General features: G+C 33.0%; 1 protein-coding gene across 1 annotated transcript; it reads right to left on the reverse strand.

Moving 5' to 3' along the window:
• Window positions 1–667: 667 nt before the first annotated feature.
• Window positions 668–18,283, reverse strand: LOC134264070 (uncharacterized; the record flags this gene model as incomplete). The annotated part of the gene is made up of 8 exons (XM_062746374.1): window positions 18,279–18,283; window positions 12,718–18,238; window positions 12,230–12,388; window positions 6,160–6,366; window positions 3,136–3,306; window positions 1,643–1,775; window positions 1,039–1,286; window positions 668–842 (listed from the first exon to the last, which is right to left on the reverse strand). Coding segments are annotated over exons 1-8 (6,619 nt in total), but the record flags the coding sequence as incomplete, so codon positions are not given.
• Between the last annotated feature and the right edge of the window lie 3,177 nt (window positions 18,284–21,460).

The following is a 21,460-nucleotide window of genomic DNA, read 5'->3' on the forward strand; positions in this document are numbered from 1 at the left end:
AATTTGTAACCAAGGAAACCATCTTGGATTTGGGACGTAGCATTAAACTTTTATGCTAGCTCTCCATACGTAGCTGCTAGGTTAGCTCTCCGTTCAAGAGCGTAGCTTTACGTAGCGGCTATGTAGCAGCTACGCTGTTGAACGCACCCTAGGGGTCATGATTTGAATAAATTTAAATCTACACTACCAGAGGATGCTTCCACATGTGTTTCAACTTTCCTGGCCTAGTGGTTCTTGAGAAGAAGATTTTTAAAGACTTCCCCTATATATTCCTAAGTTAAACTTTGACCCCCCATTGTGGCCCACCCTACCCCTGGAGGTCATGATTTGAACAAACTTGAATTTGCAATACCTGAGGATGCTTCCACAAGAGATTCATCTTTCCTGGCCCGGTGGTTCTTGAGAAGAAGATTTTTAAAACATGCCATTAATTTTTCACTAATTCATAATTATCTCCCCTTGGAAGAGGGCATGGCCCTTCATTCGAACAAACTTAAATTACCTTCACCCAAGGATACTTCGTGACAAGTTTGATTGAATTTGGTTCAGTGGTTCTTGAGAAGAAGATGAAAATGTGAAAAGTTTACAACGACGCTAACGACGACGACAGACAACGGACAAATTTTGATCAGCTCAGGTGAGCTAAAAATACTAGAAATACACATACGTTCCGGCATTCGAACCTGCCTTATGCGAGCAGGACCAACTCTTATGCTTGCCAAATCGCCAAACATTTGTTTTCCTAAAATATCTAGGTTTACTTCGTTGTATGTCTGCAAAGGGTAACATGCAGGAATAAACGTATCGTTCATCCATTTATAAAAACCATCAGAGTCATTAACCTAAGCAAAAAGAACAAAGTTATAATTAAAAATAAGAAATACTTGAAACAGACTTTATGGTGAAATCATAAGTATGATAGAAATCATGAGAATGTAATGCCAAAATGACCTAATTGTTCTCCCTAAAATTAATTATCGACATCACTATGTATTTTCCCTATTCTTCCCTTTTCAATCACTGAGAGATAATACCAACCGCTGAAAATCCAAACTGGCCATATCCATCGCTTACAAGGTAGTTTCTGATATTGTTTTGAAGGTAATAAGCACTGACATCAAACTCAGTGAATCCTATAGCCACAACACTCCCAGCTAATATGAGGGAAACCATAAGATCTCGGAAACTGCTTTTTGCTGCAGCTGCTTCTTGTTGTCTTTTACGCATATCCAGAAATTTTGAATCGCTGAATGGTTTCATTTTATGGAACACTGATCCAACAAGTTCTAAAATTATATCAAGAAGATAGTGTTATGCATATTTATTTTCGACAAGAGAATTATATAAATATCGATTGTATCTTATCTCGCTTTAGTGGAACAAACAACAGTGTACGAAAAAATACAATATTCTAAATTTCAGTAATATTGCAACTTCATTTCTAAAAAAAATCGATATTACAAATTTGTTTGTAAAACAAAATGCCTTAGGGTTTTGCAGCTCAAACCAATGTTAATTAAGCTTTTTCAAAGTAGATTAAAAAATATTAGTACTTAAAGAATTGTCTTGTTACAATAAAAATACATTAATAACGTTCGTACCCCTTGGAACGAGACACATACTTTGAAATTGAACATCTTACCAGCATATTGTTTAGATTTCTTGCTCGAATGGAACGTACAGTATTTCTTCAAAAGTTTTTCATCAAATTCAACACTTCTGTTAGTTGCAGGGTGTTTCATAATAAATGAAAATACAGCAGCGAAAAGAAGCACCTGTAAAAAATCAAATCATTATGATAGATATACAATATCTCTATTGCAAATTCAAATGTATAATCTGCCTCTTCATTTCAGAAAACAATTTACCTGGGATAAGTTTGATAACCAAAGACTTACAATGTTACTCGTACCTTTAAAGGATCAAAACACGTGGCGGACGCAAGAAATGAGAACATGAACGAAGAAAGCCACTCTTGCGATTTTGATCTACCCCACTGCATACTGTACATAAGCAACAAAAAAGATGAAGATGCAATTGCTGATGCTATTATCCCACATGCAAGGTAACGCATCCAGTGTGGTAGACGTTTTCTACTTGTTCGTGTAAGTTCGACGCAGTTTTTTTCTTTTGTTTCAGCTGTTTTTTCTCTCGTGTGTTGGAAAATTAGTGTCACGAAGATGATTGGCGGAGTTGTAATGGCAGCGGATTTTAGTGATGTAAATAATGTTGTTAGAGAAAATGAGATGATTCCAATTTTCAAGATCTCTTCTTTTTCTGTACCCGGTGCCTCGTAAAACATGGCATTCGCAAGCATTGCCAAAAACAGAAACGCTAGTATACATGACAAACGTTGTACACGAGTGAACGAACTCTGTTCAGGACGAAAAACTATGGAAAACCACAAATTATTCTCAGTGATATTGTGAAAAAGTTGATTAGAAAACAAAACTTTCGAGTCATGCATATCAGTAGCGCTTGCCAAGCAATCGGTAAGTCCGTTTACCTTGTCTAATGCTAACCAAGTATCGCACTGAAAAACATACCTATCAAATGAAAAACAATAATATCACGAAAGTGAACAATTATGCATAAATGCGAAATTCTGGATAATAAGAATGTTAAAAAGCCGTTTGTCACCTATCTCTAGTCTTCAAATCATCAAAGGTAACACTCGTCAAATACCAACTTTGCTCCCGTCCAATCCCCGAGAAATCGTGCCATATCCACAAGTCTAACAACCTTCCAAGATATTTCGGGCTTGACATGATAAATCGATTGATACTTCCCGTTGCAAAGCCCTTAAAAGAAAATATGTTTCCTATTTGATTAAATGTTTGCTAGGTATTCTTAAAATGCCAGTCCATGAGAACAATTCAATTTCACAAAATATACTTCTTTTCTGTGATAAAATATGCCAAAATGTGTTATTTGCAGCCTCAAATAAATAATCATAATTTTTTGTCAAACTTAAAAAAATTGAAAACAATCCTTGTCGATGTTTCCAATAAAATTAGGATGTTAGAATGTTGAAAATCACGAATAAACCAAACAGAGATAAAAATGTAAGAAAAACATTTCACTAACAAGTAAAATTCAGGTGACACATGTTTTGTCGTTTAAAAATACTCTCACCTTTTGCAGATCATCACTCAGAATACGAACCCCGCTCTCTCCTAGCTCGCCGTACAGGATAAAGTTAACTATGGACTGAGTACCCGCACCTGCTCTCAAACCGGTGACAACAGTAACTAGGTAGAAATAGTCATCATCTTTGCTATTGTCACATAGGATGCCCAGCGTCCACTAAAAAGGTAAATCGCTCTTTAATCCAAGAGACAGAAACTAGATTTTTTCCGTTTTTATTTCATGAGCAACAATCTTCATTTAATTTGTTCGTCAGGATTAAGCACATTATTTAAAAAAAAAAGTTAACAAGACCTATTGTGCAGTTTTGTTTCTCTAGTTAATACAGTTTTAACTTTCTAGTCAGTTTTTGCACACAGCTTTTGTTATTCTAGGCATTAGCTATCTAAAAATATTAACTACTTAAGTTAACAAAGATCACCTTTTCCCTATCCTCGGTGTCTTTTCGTCTCAGAAATAAAACTAAAAGACAGTAAAGGACAAGGATTGCTATGATTGTCCCATATACCGCTGCATTGCCTACGTCAAAGTTATTGAATGCTGCATCGAAGTCAATGCTGTTGACAGCCAGAAATGACGAACCGTAGACGACATCTCTTTGGCTTGATGGTATATCTGGACATCTACATCGTACTTCGTGTATGTTTGACATTGGTAGAGGCTATTTACGGAAGAAATTTTAAAGTGGCGATGTATTTAGGCAAGAATCCTCTTACAAGTTTTTAAATATTTCCTTTCAATACAAATTTGACTTGTTACTTTTAATTTAAATCATTGAATACTTAAGAGGCAATATATATAACAATCGACAAATAATGAAATTGTATTTGAGCTATATTTAAGCCCCCCCCCCCCTTGCCATGTAGTCATCATCAATTGACAAGAAGTATGATAAAAAAAGTCACATATGATACCGGTATTGGTTGTTTGAAAAAGGGATTTTCGAATTCAAAATTGCTTTTATTTTTTTTTCAACACCCAACAATATATTTTTATTACTTTGCATGCGTCATCTTTCCATGAATTATTTATCTGAGCAGCACATCCTATTGTTGTGATTATGGCATTTAATTCCACCTGTAGAAGTGTAACGGACACGTTCTGCAGAGTCGAATTACTTTGCTCTGCGACAGTAGTCTGTTCTTGAAAAATGACTTCCTTTTTTATCAAAACTGTAAAAAAAAAACCATGTAGGTATCAAATTTGCGTTAGTAAACTTTCTCTCAGCATGAAATTCAACTAATACATAAACATGTATTAAGAAATTTCAGAGTGATTTGTCAGAAGAGTACTCACCGTTTCGTGGTTTTAATCCTAGAAAGCAATAACCTTCTCCACAAATCCCTTTGTGAACAAATAATTTGAATCCCAGTCCTTCTGACCAATCATTCATAGTTATTTTTTTAACAAAGTGATTTTGTCGAGATGTGGGTCTTTGGTCTCGTCGCACATATAAAGTGTAGAGAGAATTTCTGCGTCTTTGTAAGACTTTTTTGTCAATATCCGCTGGATAAAAATAAATTAAAACGGCTTTCTTCGAGGCATTGAGTTTTAGATAAATCATTTGCTCAGGATCATCAGGGTTAATAAAAGAGCTAATCCGTTCGAATTTTTTTGATTCTTTTAATTTGATTACAATTGGTAAAGAGTAATTAGTATGACATCGTGATTGTTTAACCAGGGTATCAACAACATCGCCATTATCTGAACTCTTGTAGGGATTTTTGTTTCCGTCATATTCCATTTCCTATTGAGAAAAAAAATGATTGTCACTCTTCGACAAAGATAGTTTATAAAATAAATAAATATATCCATCAATATGTATGTTTTAATCAAATTTAAGAAATCTATTACTTTGTAAATTTCTTTTTAAATCCTTAACTTGCTCTGTTATACAATAAGATTTATTAAATGTATGTGTCTCATTCAAGAATTTTTACTCTTTAATACATTTCACGATAGTCCGGTCAAAGAATTAAACTAAAACTTGACAACCGAAAATGACTCAACACTGAGGGATCCATATCTGACCCATCCGTTTTTCGACACAAGAATTCGGTTTAGAAAGGTCTTTTCCGAAAGACCCCCAACTATCAACTATTAGTGCCGATACGACTTCCACTTCAAAAACAGAAATTTAAACATATGATGGATTTCCTGCTCTGGGAATCATTGCTGGTATGTAGTGTTCATCTTTAATTATGATAATGGAAATCAAATAAATTTACATGTATTCAAATTGATAAAGATCAATATGCATGCAATCACAATCAAAAGTATCAGTTTAAATGAAAATCATTTCGGCTTACGAAAATTATTCAAGAGCTTTATAAAGTTGAAAGAACACCGCTCTTAATGTCTATTCTATACGTAACTAGTGCTAATTGTAACGGGAACCGTTACAGCTCCCCAAGTCCCTTTTGGTGCCTTTTTCCCTTTAACATTCATTCCCTTTAAGCATCATTAAATAAGGCAAGCTCTCTGCATTTGAGACATTACCAACTTTGTCCCGAAGTAAACCAAATATATTGCAAATTTTAGCAATGCACGCTCGCGCAGTTGATGCATATATACGCATGATAAACAAATCAACTTGTCTACACTATAAATATATTTTAATGTATCAAGAATTAAAGCATTTAATCAAAAAGTATAAAAGTTACGGCTAAATCAAGTATATTGGTCACGTTAGCATTAAACACGTGCGCACATGCATGCATGTGCGTAATGACTATATCAATCTGTCTACACCATAATGCATTTTAATACACTAAGTATCGATGCATTTATTAAAAAAAGTGTTATTCAAAATACGCTAAATTTGTCATTTTACGCATTGCACGTGCATGCATGTGCATGATGACTATATCTTCCTGTAGAAAGAGTTAAATAACAGAGTTAATTAAATAAACAGAAAGAAAACAAACAGATATACAGACATACAATTTTTTATAATCATTTTATATATCATCACAACCCGTCTTTCATGGAAACGAGAGAAAAAAAACTTACTTCACAAACAATTTCTTCCTCCATTTCTTCTACTGGAATATCATCCTCTACTCCATAACTTACTTCTTCAAGCTGTGTTCGGTTGACTTTCATTGTAGTTTGTCCTAAGTCTAATGATATCCCACCCTCTCCTTTAACGAGGACAGACAACAAGGCTTCTTGTAGTGTAGATATTACCTCCTCTATTCCACCTTGAAAGGTGTCTTTCTACAAATAATTATGAAATCGAATGATATGGCATGTCAAACGTTGTAACATTCGATCTTTACTATTTGTATTGTTTAATTCTTCTATTTGCATTGTAAAATTTTCTATTTGTATTATATAATTTTTATTTTGTATTTTATAATTTTCCGTTTGTATTGTAAAAAATTCTATTTGTATTGTAAAATTCTTCATTTGTATAGTATAATTTTTCATTGGTATTGTAGCTGATGATTGTTTATTTATTTCGTTAGCAAGGAATTCATTGGTCAAGTTTTAGTTTCTTGGTAGTGTAGTGGTGAAAAGTTACATTGTAAGACTTTAAATGTTCATTTTAATTTTATTTATTGCTTAGTTTTATAATTATTCTTGATGCATTTTGGATAATTTTTATTAAAGATTTTGATCCTTTAATTTTTTAGCAAAATATTCAACGAGAACCATTTTGAATTAATGGAATTATCAATGGGCGTTAAACAGAGTTAATCCCAAAAAGTAATTTTCACATTGACCACGACAAGGATTAATGGTGATTTTTAAAACAGAGCTGAATCTGACATGTTGATTTAATTGTCCATCGATAGAATGTCATTCTTCTATCTTATCTCTTTGTGTGTCACTTTCAATTTTCGTGTACTCATTGAATGAATTTCTATTTCAATAATTAGTAAACGACAATGGCATAGTGTTCTTAACTCCTCTTCGTGTATTTTGTTTATGTTATGGTAACCCCCCCCCCCCCCCGTGTATAAATCTAGTCGAACTAGAGACAAGTAGATGAAAAAAGATCATATCTAAGCCGGAAAATTCCATTTCTTCGAAATACAAATAAAACATTTTACAATACAAATAAAATAATATACAGTGCAAAAGAAAAATATAGATTGCAAATTCAAATGGACTATTATAGAATGCAAATGGAAAATTATGAAATAGGGATGGGATTAAAATTATACAATAAAAATAAATAAAATTCAAAGCAAATGGAAAATTATAGAAAACAAATAAGGTTTTTACAAAACAGATGGAAAATATTACAAAGTTTAACCTTTTAATTTAGATGTTAGGCAATATAAAAACTCATAAATTCTAAGCTTACCCTTGCAAACGATTTTCAAATGACTTAAGCTATTAATTCATTTTTTATGTAAGGAACCTTCAATAACCTTGTTTGAATTGTAATTTTAAGACGTTTATATGAGATTTAAAAGATTTTGGATGAACTTCAAATGAAGGCCGAAAAGAAACTTCATAACTATGTCGGACTGGTCACGGTAGCCTAGTGGTAGAGCGTTCGTTTCGTGATCGGAAGGTCGGGTTCGATTCTCGTTCGGGGTGCTGCGTCAAACCTAAGACCTAAGTGTGAAAAATTCTCGAATGGGACGTTAAACAATTTACAATCAATCAATCATAACTATGTCGGTCCATTTCTGGTCGTGAGGAGATAGACAATACAGAAGATTGTAGTGATAAAAAATTAATATTGCATATATCTGAATAAAAAGGAAAAATTTAAAATTGATTGAATAATGAGTAAAAATTCAAAATAGAGTTTTACAAATAAAATTTTGATCATCAAAGATTATATAGCAGTTGCGACATTTCCTAAGGACCAGTGTCCATATCACATATACATTTTAGATTTATTTAGCCTTGACATCAAAAAGTTCATTAAACAAATATGAAGCACCATAATCGGTTTTTATATTCTATTCAGAAGTTTCTAGTTTCCAAACAACAAGAAATTTTTACAAAATGTAAATCTAAAATAATTAATAAATACCAGAGATGTCATATTTTCAATGCTCTGAAGATAGTCTTCTAAATATTTTTCACAGTGATGGGTTCTGGCAATATCCCATAAAGTCATATCAATGTCCTTGCGTTTAGCTCGAGCATCTCTTGCATGAATTTGAAAAACAACCGACCGAAGAACACTCACCATACCTGAAATGTATAATTAGAATGTAAAAATAGCAGAAAAATAAACCACAGATCAGAGGTTCCCTTTAAGCCTTATAATATCTATGCTACGTTAAAGTTGCGGGAAAAAAAAATTAGAACTCAAAAATATAAATACAATACAAGTGGCCCATGGGCCACAACGCTCACCTGAGTTGCCTTGGCCTAACTGTTTTTTAGAGGATTAAAAATGGAGCCCCTAGTTTATTCCCAAAAATACATTTATCTCATAGATTTGTGGCCTCTTTAGTACCAAGTTAATGAAATCCACACAAGATGGGAATGTTTCATTTTTAAATGAACTGTTTACTTAAAGCAATATGAGCTGTATCTTTGAGAATTTTGTTTTACTGGTAAAATGTGCTTTTATGATTAATTTTTTTGTAATTTAAACACTTATGACCAAATAAGCCCAAAGTAAAGTTTAAAAATGTTCAGAGGAAATATTTCTGAACAACCGAATATACAGTTTTATATAACAAATCATTATTGTACAAGACGACAATAATTCAATTTTTCTTTAATCAAAGCTAATAAAAAAATTTCCATTGCAAATATATGAACATCAGAAGTTTATTAATGATTTATTTTTCTGTCATTAAATTAGTTAATCACAAAATTGCCCCCCCCCAAAAAAAATTTTGATGTCAAACATGCATCTCATACTGCTTTAAGGAGCCTCTTTTAACATGCTAGGCCTATTCCTTAGATTGTCCAAGAGGTTTGATAAAATAATTTTATAATCTTATTCAATTTTTTTTGCTTCCATCAATAAAAAAATGCAATTTTAAGATTGTGTTTAAAAGAACTATATGCGGTATATTGCATATGTTTGCCCCCACAAAAGTCAAATTTTGAAAACTTCCTGAAATGTGCTGAATTCAATAAATTGTACGAGAAATATAAGTTAACAGAAAATATTATAGTTCCAGGGCAGTGTATTCACAATTTCTGTTTTTATGACGTCACAAACTAGGATTTTATATCCTTTTTCAGAAAGAGGACAAAATGGACAAAATTTCAACAATTTAAGCTTTAGAAAAATGTGTGTTAATTTTGATATTATCATTCTACACATTATATCAAAATATTAATCCTGAACACACATGCGCTCGGTGACTTTTATTTAAAATTTTTACATTTTTCTGCAAAATTCATAAAAAACTGAAATTTTCGTCATCTTTGTGACGTCATTACGTACATATGACGTCATTACTTATGAAATTATTCAGTGCTTTGAAGTCAGCATATACTCCCCTGTTTAAGGACTTAATTAAATATTACTCCATCAAAGTTTGATTTTGGGGGGCAAATGTTGGTTAATACCGCATATAGTTCTTTTATTTTATTACAAAAATTATAACAAATCTTGTTCATAGTTAGAGTCAAAATGTTATACATTAGTACAAATAAAAAATTCAATTTTGATACATTCTGAGCATATATATGAAATTTGACACTTAAAAAATGAAGACATGTCTTACTAGTTTCAAGTCAAGAGCTTGTATTCAGTACCAATTTTAAACAAGATTGAACATGAAAATGAATGTTTTATGAAAAATAAAGCAGCATACAAATTGTAACAATCCAGTCATAATATACATATGTCTTAAATATGTTGTTTACATAAAAAAACATAATCATCACTCAATATAAATAACCTTTCCCAACGAAAACCGAAAAAGGGAAAGATTATCTGAGTGAATAATAAAGGAAATTTTTTTTTCAATCACAACTCAAAATGTCTAACCTCAGATTCATGCAATACTGTTGGATAATAAAGAGAACTTTTTTCTCTATTGGAAAGAATTTTGTCATTCAAATGTAGTGAAAAATTTGATAGTATTCTTCCTCAATATATTTCTTAAAAGAGGTAGGTTTACCTCCCTTTACGGGCTGGCCATTGACCCCCTCTTTCCATACTTACCTGTTAATGACACTTTTTAGACTATGAAGTTCATATAATGGCATTCACATTTTACTTCATAATCACAAAATGCCACATGATCCATGATAGAATGTACAGAAGTTTTCAATAATTAACTCCTTAGAATACTGAATCTGAGGTTTCCCAAATAATTATATCTGCTGTGTTACTATAAGTATTGTAATTCAATTACACTGGTTATTTTCAAGAAACATGTTTTACAAAAAAATTGAACTGTACAAGAAAAGATGAAATTAAAGTAAAATGTCTTGTATAGTTTATATTTCAGTTTTAGAATACTAATAAAAAAAATTGACTAGCATTATGGCATGTATAAACATTCAAACACATCTGAGCATAAGTTAAAAGTCCATAAATGAAGAGATATCCCAAATTATAAGTCACATTCTATAAAATGACATACAGACCATTTAAGCAGCTATATGTCTGACAAATGTCATAATCACATGGCTATTAAGTGCCACAGCTGGCTAATAGCAATGTCAGAATCATGGTTATCTTTTAGTAGTGTCAGAATGACAGCTAATGGCACAGTCCAAATCACTACCATGAGTCAAAATCTGTGCAGATGTAAAGTCCAGTAAAAGTCTCCTAACTATACAACACAATTCATTATAGTATATTGATTAACACACATAAATGATTGAATATATAATTTAAAGTATACAAGTATGATATTTACACAAATGGAATTCATTTTGCAAGAAGTGGATCTCAAAATGTTTTATAAATAATCCATATTTCTTATGAAAAGCAATAAACTCCTGACTAAAAAAAATAAAATACAGCAATGTCAACTTTTATCCCACATAAAGAAACACTAACTTAAGTTCTAATTTGGTTACATCTTTTGAAGTCACTGAAAGACAAATAAATATCAGAATACCTCTCAATTAAAAAGAACTAGCTATTCAGCAATACAAATATTACCATTGGAAATATGCAGAAATAAGCTGAGAATTGAAACTAATTATAAACAAACATGGAAACTTATTTCCAACATATGAACATGACCTTTCCTTCAAAAAAATTTAAAAAAAAACAGAAGTCTCTGACAATACTGAAGCTCTACATATAATAAAGGCTTTTTTGTAGATTATTAATGTAAAAAGCCATTTCAAACCACATTAAGGCAAAGGGGGAGTGGTCATTGTGGAAAATAAAATACCTAAGGAATTTCTGCCTTTAGTAGCCATGATATTCAATTTGTCAAACTAAAAAAGTAATATTATTTAGAATTATGTATCTTAATAGCATAGTCTACCTGCTACCAAGTCTTATTGAAATGAATCAAACTTGTATAGGAGGAGTAGTGTTTTGAAAAAAATACAGATGTACAAACAGCATTTATATGGACAGATTACGGACAGATATTACTAATGCATATGTTCTTCTGATTTCTTAACAATAATTCTATAAATATACAATAAAAACTAGTGCAAAGGACAGTCAGGTTATAATAACTGAAATGTTCCATCTCAAATACATATGTATAATAATATTAAACATTTTGTAAAAAAAAAATATTTTAAATTTTCAAATGATTGGTGTATTGCAGCCATATAGGACTAATATACCGATGGGAAAACTATATACTTAAAAAGAACATTCAAAACAGTTTTAAAAAGAAAAAAATGTCATCTTGCTAAAAGTCATGTAATTGGTTGAAGATGATATGAAACATAACAATCTTTGTACCGATTAAAAAACATTATCATGACTAGGACAAAGAAAGTATCAAAATGTATTGGTCATGACAATTCTTAAAATGAAATTGGTACAGCATCAAGACTCAAACACATCTCTGGTCACAAGCTGTAAATTAGTTTGTATTAAATACATGAATATTAAAGCCTATGAAATTTCTCAATTTCAAAATGTCCAAACAATATTTTATAGAAATAAATGCTGGACAGAAATGTCTACGGATAGATAAACAAACGGACATGATGATACCAGTGCACACCCAAACAAGCAGGTGGACATGGTGATTCCAGTGTATACCCCAAACTTTGTGGGGTATGACTGGAACAAATGGGGTGAGGGAGGGGGCATCAATTTTGCATCTCCCTCTGCGGTGTTTATATTTAGGTGCCCCATCATATTTAATGCAAACTAGTCATTTCAAATGCACAAAACACTACTTTATGATCAGACCAATAGGCTTCAACCACATCTGTTACACATGGGGATATGTTTGTGAAAATCAAATCAAGTTTTGAACCCGAGTCATGAGTAGTCTTACTTACAATTTGTTTACAGTTAAAGCCTCTTTCCATAAATGATAGAAAGTCTGTGTGTCCAGCATATAAATCAAAATTAAAATCTCCTAAGAATACCAGGTCTTTTTGTTTATCAATCAAGGGCTTTATATGCACTTCAACATGTTGTTTAAAATTTTCCAAAGAACAAGATGGATATTTGTAAATAACTATGACTTGTACCTCTCTATGTTGGTTTAACTGTATGTTTGCCTTAATGAACTCCATGGGACCACTGTTTTCCTTTGAGATGCAAGTTGTTTTGTAAATGTCTTTCACATACAGTGCTGTTCCATGATGTGGACGTCTATCAGAACTATCTAAAATCTCATGGTTAAATATTGCTGTGTATCCCTGAAGTTGATAATTTTCGACATCTGCACTAGTTAATCTTGTCTCTGAGAATCCAACTACATCTGATGCAAGAATGTTTGGCTCATACTGAATTTGTGGGAAATGTTTATGAAGAGATCTGCAGTTGTTAAAAGCAATCTTTAAACAATTTATGTCAACCTGGTATATTGGGACATAACAAAGTTGCAGTGGTTCCTCTTTTTTCATTCTTTCCATTTCATCTACAACTTGTTCATCCATAGCCAATGCCTGCTCATTGAAGTTTAGAATGTGCAAATGATCTACTGACCGTACCCGACTAAGTGCTACATAGTGGATGTGGGGAATTTTCCTCACTTTTGTTTGAGATAAATCAATTACAATTTCATCAACGGTGCAACCTTGGGCTTTGTGAATTGTTTTCCCTGCAGATGGCCGTAGCGGAAATTGAATTCTCTGGAAAGTATTGTAGTTCAAAAGAAAAGACCGTTGAACTTCAAAAATTGGTGTCCAGTTCTCAGAAATTCCATCATGATATAAATGTCTGTATTTCCTTCGAGTTGTTTTTCCAATTGCAGAGTCAAAAAAATTCACCCAAACAATGCTTGGTCTTGATATGCCTTCCATTTTCCTTTCAATCAATTGTACCTTACATGATGAACCATTTGTCAAACCATCAGAGACATCAATATTGACTGAGATATCATATATCATCCCAACCGCAAGAATCAGATTTTGCATTAAATTGGCAGTTTTGCTGACATCATCAGCTTTAAGAAGAGATCTAAGCAGTTTTTCCTTAACTTCTTTTGAATAATCTTTAATAACAGAATCCACTGAATTCACTGTGACCTTTTCTCCTTCAAGTTTTTCAATCAACTGATTGTTGTATGCATCTACTTTAGAATTTTGTGTAAAGAGATGGGGAGCATGATGTGGATAATTGTCACTCTTTTCTGTTATCATGCATCTTTTTATTACATTCATATCTTCTGTTGTCATTGCATTGTAACGAAGGCGATTAAGAAGTTGAGCAAACTCAATATCATCTTTCTGGCGCATAATTTCATCCAACTCAAAAATAGAAAAATGCTCCTTCCAAAGATTGTTTGCAAGAGCTTGGGCATCATGATTTAAATCCTGAAAGATCCAACGGTCCATCACAGGCTTAAGTTGGAAAAAATCACCAACAGCAATGATACTTATACCACCAAAAGGTTTTTTGACGCCTGTGAGAAGTTGTAGACGGCTGTCAATCAGTGCTAATGATCTGTTCCCTACCATTGATATCTCATCAATAATGATTACTTTCAGGTTTTGGTACTTTGTACGAAAAGTGTTCAACTCATCACAGTGTAAGCTTTGTTGACTTTGATTAATTTTTTGATGAAAAGCAGATGCGATAGTTACACCTCCAATGTTGTATGCTGCCTTGCCCGTATAAGCACAAAGTAGTATTCTTATGTCATCTGGATTTTCACCTTCAGTGGAACACAGATATCTGTGCAGAGCTTGATATAGTGCTCTTATCAAAACAGACTTGCCAACACCAGCACCCCCAGATAAAAAAGCATAAATAGGTTCTCCCTTTGTTTTGACCCATTGCAAGACATGATTGAAAAATTCCCTCTGCTTTATGTTCAGACTTCCTAAAAGTTTTAAGTATTCACTATCTGATAATCTTACAGAACTCTCTTCTGTTATTTGTCTTGTTGATGGAATGCCAATATCAGAACCTATATCATACTGTCTTTGTTCAAGTGGTCTCTCGGGATTAAATGGGACAAAGTTCTCAGATTCATGAGACCCTTCATTTTCATCCTCTGCTTCTGTTTGTTGAGCATTTGGTGCCAATTCATCATAAGCTTCTGAAAAATCCTCACTTGCCATTTGCAGAGCTGCATCAAGCTGATCAGCATTGTATTCATATTCCTTGACTTTGTGTGTGAGAAAGGACTTCCTTAGATTAAATGACTTTTCAAATGTGTCAGTTCCAGATATTAAATCAACCGATTCATCTCTCCAAGGCAAAAATAACATAAGTTTTTCTCTGTAGTAGTTTTCTGTATCAGTTTTGATGTTAAACCGCACATATCTAATTACCCTTGGCACTTTACGTCGTCTAATTTTTATGCCGTTTCTCAAAGTAACAAGTGTATCACTTTCACTAAAGTCAACATCTGAATCATTATCTTCCTCATCATTTGACATATTGCTCTTATCAGCATCATCATCATTCACTTCCTTTTCAATGACCTCCTTTTCATCATCTTTAGGGAATACAACATCTAGTTGAGATACATAATCAGCTAAACACCAATTTTCAAGCTGCTTTGGGCGTTTTGCATACCGCTTAATTGCATTGCTACATTCCACATCTGTAGAATTTGGTGTCAATTTTTCTAATTCAGCATCTGTTTTGATGAGAATTACTCGGTCATCTGATGGACTGGTGTTGATAAAAACAACATCTCTTGATGCTTTTGTCATTGGCATTTGTAACACTAAATATGCTGCTTCCTGTGCTCCAACTTCTACACTATTGAGAAAATGATTTCCAATATGACGCACCTGTCTTTTGATGTCAAGATTTCCTTCTCTAGCTTCTTTTGCTGCTCTGTTTAGTAAATCACTCATTCCTCTTTGAGATTTACTTATATAGGAAACAATATACATAGCACATGCATATGGGTCCAAAATATACTGTATATCAATGTTAGCTTTCCAAGCATCAAGAACAACACTGTTGTAAGAGTTGACCCTCATATCACATGGCTTTCTCTCTAGAAAAACCTTTGGACCTCTCAGTGAACTTCTAATGCATTTAATGTAATCTTCCTCAGATATCTTTAAAACAGTGCCTAGGAGTTCCCTGTAGGACAAATCGCATCCATTTCTCATATCATTTAGCTGTTTCTGAATCTCATCATACATTTTCCTGTATTTGTCAACCTCACATTCAAGTGGCTCCAAAATCAAAGTCTTTTCAAGAGGAGGAAGGGGAAATCCAAATCTACATACAGCTTTACCTCTCTTTTTACATGTTTGTGAATGTTTGTGTACTTGTAAGCCAGTCAAATCATCTTCTTCATTCTTTTCACATTTCAAGTAATTATCTACATAATTCACTATCTCCTGTTCAGTATTTTCATGATACTTTGGTGCATTTTCTATCCAAACAATCATATGAACATGTGGTGATCCTCTTTGCTGAAATTCAATTCTATAAAAGAAGTCTTTCACAACACCAATTGGATGGTGGTCACTTCTCAACACTGAATTCATGAACATACGGAACCTATGATCAAAGTATCTAGTGCATGTAATAGGATCCTTTTGTACTAGTTTTGACTTTTCAAACCACGTCATACTGTCAATTTCTTCATCAGTGTATTCCTTTCCATCATTTAACACTCCAAGTGCTCGAATGAGATCATTCCATCTTGTATCAGCTGCAGATAGGGACATAAACCATGTTGGTAAACCCAATTGTCTTATCATTGCAAATACATCCTTTTTTCTTGTTTCCAGATATGCAGGTGAATTTCGTAACTGTCTAAACACAAAAAAACCTTCATCATGTCTAACAAGGCTATTCACATGTTCAGGATTTTTAATTTCATTTGCTGTGATAGATTTTCCTTTGGTTTTGCATTTCCTAAGAGCCAGGTTGCATTTATCTGTAACTTGTTTCATTTGTATTTTTTTCAGCTTAAAAAACAAATTTGGAACAGACTGTGCAGCACGTCTATCAACACTTCTCAATTCCCATTTAGCAATATCTGCATACGAGACACGAACTTGTCTTTCATCCTCCTGTAATCTTCCCTTTCCACAAAATATTGTAGGAAATGATAAATATTCTGCAGTCTGATCTTGATATAAACTAAGGGGACGTTGTCCTTCTCCTGGAGCAAAGGTGTATATCTGATTCATGTCTTGAGAAGCATCATCTAAAAGAGTATCACAATTACCATCTCTACCAACTCCATCTACTTCACAATACTCATCATCATCATCATCTTCATCTGTCTCAAGATTACCAGTACTTTGATCTCTTCTTGCTTGTGTTTGCACTAGTTCTTGAACAATTTCATTTGCAGAAGATGTGATTTCTTGAAACCAGCTATCATCAACATTGATGTTTGCATTCTTGTAAAAGTCACTGTTGTTCAAAAGCCAATGTAATGCAATCAGTACTTTTGTTGGTCGTACATTTTCATGATAATCACATTTTTGGTAAGACAACTTTTTCTTTAACTTCACAGGAATTGTGATATTTTCATCCATCTTTCTAGGCAAGCTATTTACAGTAGGCTGAATATCAACAGGAACATTCACAATATTTCCTTTGACAGAATATTGTCCACCTCTTGGCAACTCTCTAATTTGCATGAAGGGGATTCGAAGTGATATAAGTCTCTCTTCTAATGAAAACAAATCCAATTCTCTTGGTTTAGGAGGCCATGTCATACCATTGAGAACAGACAGCTTGGGGATTTTTCCTTCTCTCACTGAAGAGTAGCAAGTATTGCATATCCATTCTGCATTATCAACAGAAGTAATACAAGTAAGATATCTGCTTTTACTTGTGTCATCAAGTTTAGTGTTTTCCACTTTTAACACACTTTCTTTAAACCATGTTTGATGACAACATGAGCATATAAAAACTGGACCATGCTTAATCTGCTCATGGAAATTGTGAATGCAATCCTGTATGTTTATTCCAAACTGTCTTTGTCTATTTCTTTCATTTTCTCTATTGCAATATTCTTTATTCTTTCTTTTTTCTTGTTTCCTTTGTTTATTGTCCAACCTCTCATTTTGTCTGTGATAAAAGTCACTACGTTTAGCTTGCTTCTTTTGTCGTTCTTTTTGAAGAACAAGGGGATTTTCCCTACTCTTGCTTTTTGAAATTCTATTTTCTTCATTTTCTTTCTGTTTTACTTCAAAATTTAATCTTTTCAATTTTCTTGCAGACTTGTCATTTTCTCTTTCTTTCTCTTTCACTTCAGCATTTTGTCGTTTTAATTTTCTTGCAGTTTTATCCAGTTCTTTTTCACTTTCATTCTGTCTTTTAATTTTCCTTGCAGTTGTTTCCCTTTTGTTCTCCTTGTGTTTAACATCATCATTTTGTCTTTTTAATTTTCTTGCAATTTTATCCAGTTCTTTTTCACTTTCTCTTGATTCAACATTTTGTCGTTTTAGTTTTCTTGCAGTTTTATCCAGGTCTTTTTCTTTTTCCCTTACTTCATCATTCTGTCTTTTAATTTTCCTTGCAGTCGTTTCCCTTTTGTTCTCCTTGTGTTTAACATCATCATTTTGTCTTTTTAATTTTCTTGCAATTTTATCCAGTTCTTTTTCGCTTTCTCTTATCCAGTTTTCTTGCAGTTTTATCTCTTTTTCCTTACTTCATACTTCATCATTCTGTCTTTTAATTTTCCTTGCAGTTGTTTCCCTTTTGTTCTCCTTGTCTTTAACAGCATCATTTTGTCGTTTTAATTTTCTGGCAGATTTATCCAGTTCTTTCTCTTTATTCCTTACTTCATCATTCTGTCTTTTAATTTTCTTTGCAGTTGTTTCCCTTTTGTTCTCCTGGTCTTTAACATCATAATTTTGTCGTTTTAATTTTCTTGCAGCTTTATCCAGAACTCTCTCTTTTTCTCTCACTTCAACACTTCGTCGACTTATTTTCTTTGCGTTAGCATCTCTTTTTCTTTCAACATGTTTGAATTGTTCATTTTGTCTCTTTTTCTTCATGTATTCTCTCATATAGGTTTTCTTGTAATGATCTTGTGATACAGAATTTGTCACTGATGTTAGCTTTTCATCCATTCTGTAAAACCTTTTCTGTAATGGATCATTTTCTGGAAAGTTATGGTACAGTGTTGCAATTGAGATGGGTAAAATTTCAAACTGCACTGCAAGATCAATATGCATACTGTTATACATGCTGTACATATAAGACACTAGGTCATCAATACTCCTGTTGAGCACTAGTACAGATTTACCATCACAAGAAGACATGCCATCACTGTCATGAGAATGTGAGTCAAAGAAGTAATACTCACTGTCTGACACTTTATATACAGCAGAACAAATGGCTCCTATCATTATCAGTAAATATCTTGAAACTTGAAATGCCTCTTCTAAAGCCTGATGCAATGTTTTAACCTGACTATTTTGTTCATCCAAGATAACCAGTCCCCAAATGGTTTCAAATTTTTGAATAACATGATGATGTTCTCCCATTGATATGTTTATTGGCAATTCATCAAAATTTAAAAGTTTATTGAGAAACTCTCCCCTTTGTTGCAAACTTTTCACAGTCTTGACATAAATTTGGTCTCCTGACACTAAAGTTCTATCTATAAATTCTGATGTAAATGAAAATCCTTCATAACATTTTATCAGCATGGTAATAGCATTGCAAGTGCACTGACTACCTCTCGAGAATGATGAAAATCTAGTGTCTCCTTGATGGAATGTCCCAAATACTATTTTTCTAGTACATACCTGGTCATTTTCAGAAATCACACTCGTAGTCTGCAAAGATTCAGTGGTCAAGATTTTGTTCACTAAACTTTTTTCAGCAATTTCATTTTGCAAATTCATTTCAACAGATTCATGAAGCAGTTCTTTTGCAAAAAGTTCACTCTGAGCATTTGTTTCAGAAATTTCATTCAGCATATTTGTCTCACAAATTTCATTCAGCAGATTTGTTTCACATAGTTCATTTGCCAGATTCATTTCACAAAGTTCATTGAGCAGATTCATTTCACAAGTTTTTTGGTTTTCCTGTTTTTTTTTGTAACCTGAGGGCAGGCTCCTCAGGGTCAACATTGGTTTTACTGTTTTTCACGAGGCCAGTCTCCTCAGTCATTCTAATGTCATACATTGTTTTACTGTTTTTCATGAGGCCAGTCTCCTCAGTCATGTCAGTCTGTAACTCTTTCTTGGCAGTGCTCTTCCTCCAGTACTTCTTACGAGGCATCTACAAAACAACATCTTAGAGATTACATCAAACCAGAAGTCCCTGTCGAGACTGTAGCTCTACGTTTGTACTTATAAAAATAAAAGAAGAGAAAAGTAGCAGTTTGAGCTTAAAACTTTACAAAAGCAATAATTAAATAAAAAAATACTGATACTTGATTAAGTCTCTTTTTTGTGACAAGATTGCAATAAGACTACAACTGAAGGAGTAGCTTTGATAATTTTTTTACAGAATTATGTATCTTAGTGTAGTCTACTTATGTGCCAAGCTATAATAAAATCAGACCAAAACTGTAGGAGGAGTATCAGTAAATAAGTATTTCACAAAAATTTGTATTTTTAGTAACTCCGGCAACACCGTTCATAGAAATCAAAAACCAATAGACAGAATTTATTGCCTAAGTGTAGTCTACTTGTGTGCTAATTTATATTGTAAGGAGAGTAGCATTTTATAAATATTTCACAGAAAATTCTATTTTTAGTAACCAAGGCAACATCATTCATCAAAATTAAAAAATGGTACATAGAATTATGTATCTTGGTGTAGTTTACTTGTGAGCCAAGTATACTGAAATCAGACCAAAACTGTAGGAGGAGTAGCATATTTTAAGTATTTCACAGATATTTCTATTTTTAGTAACCACAACGACATTGAAATCAAAATTGATATGTAGAATTATGTATCTTAGTGTGTAGTCTACTTATGTGCTACGTTATATTGAAATGACTTAATGAGACCAAAACTGTAGGAGGATTAGCATTTTGAAAAATTGTTTACAGATAGACAGGTGGACGACGGACACATCACTATTGCATAAGCACTTCTGGTCTCTGACCAGTAGAGCTAAAAAATCACAATTATATTTTCACACATCAGACAGAATGTATAAATCTATGACCTTGAACTTTGACCTTAAAATCAATAGGGGTCTTACTTAGGTTAGAGGGAGTTATAATATAAAATTTCATATCAAAAGCTCAAAAGATATCGCACAAGAAAATATTGTTAAAACAGACAGAATTTGTAGCCTTCATTTTTCCACCTCAAAACCAATTTAGTTCTTCTTAAGGCACAAAATTTTATTGGAAAACCTCAAGAGGTTCTTGACAAATTGCACAGAAACAAAATACAGACAGACAAGCACACCCAAATTCATACCCCCCCCCCCCACTTTCAGTGATAGCTAGGACCACTGGAAAGTTGGGGAAAATAATTTATATCCTTCCCGCATCATGAAAAAAATTCTTGAAATACCCGGTATTTTGGAACTTCCAAAAATGATACAAATTTTCAAATTTAAAATTGTTATATCTTAAATACTATTAACCTATTATTAAACTAGAACTGTCCAAACGGGACAAAATACCCCCCGCTGGGTTTTCCAGAAGCAGGTTTTTCCATAATAAAGATATGTATCAAACACGAATTATGAAATTTTTCTTCCAGTGACCTTGAACTTCCCCAAATGACCTTGGGTCAAGGTCATGACACACCCTTTGGTCATGGGCAATCTTTGAGTGAAATGAGAACCTACCAAGTTTATCCATAAAAGATATGTATCAAACATGATTTATGAAATTTTTCTTCTAGTTACTTTGA

Source organism: Saccostrea cucullata, unplaced genomic scaffold (genome assembly GCF_032062105.1).
Source record: "Saccostrea cucullata isolate Sc308-1 unplaced genomic scaffold, CSIRO_AGI_Scuc_v1 ctg11282, whole genome shotgun sequence".
In the NCBI taxonomy this organism is placed as follows: domain Eukaryota; kingdom Metazoa; phylum Mollusca; class Bivalvia; order Ostreida; family Ostreidae; genus Saccostrea; species Saccostrea cuccullata.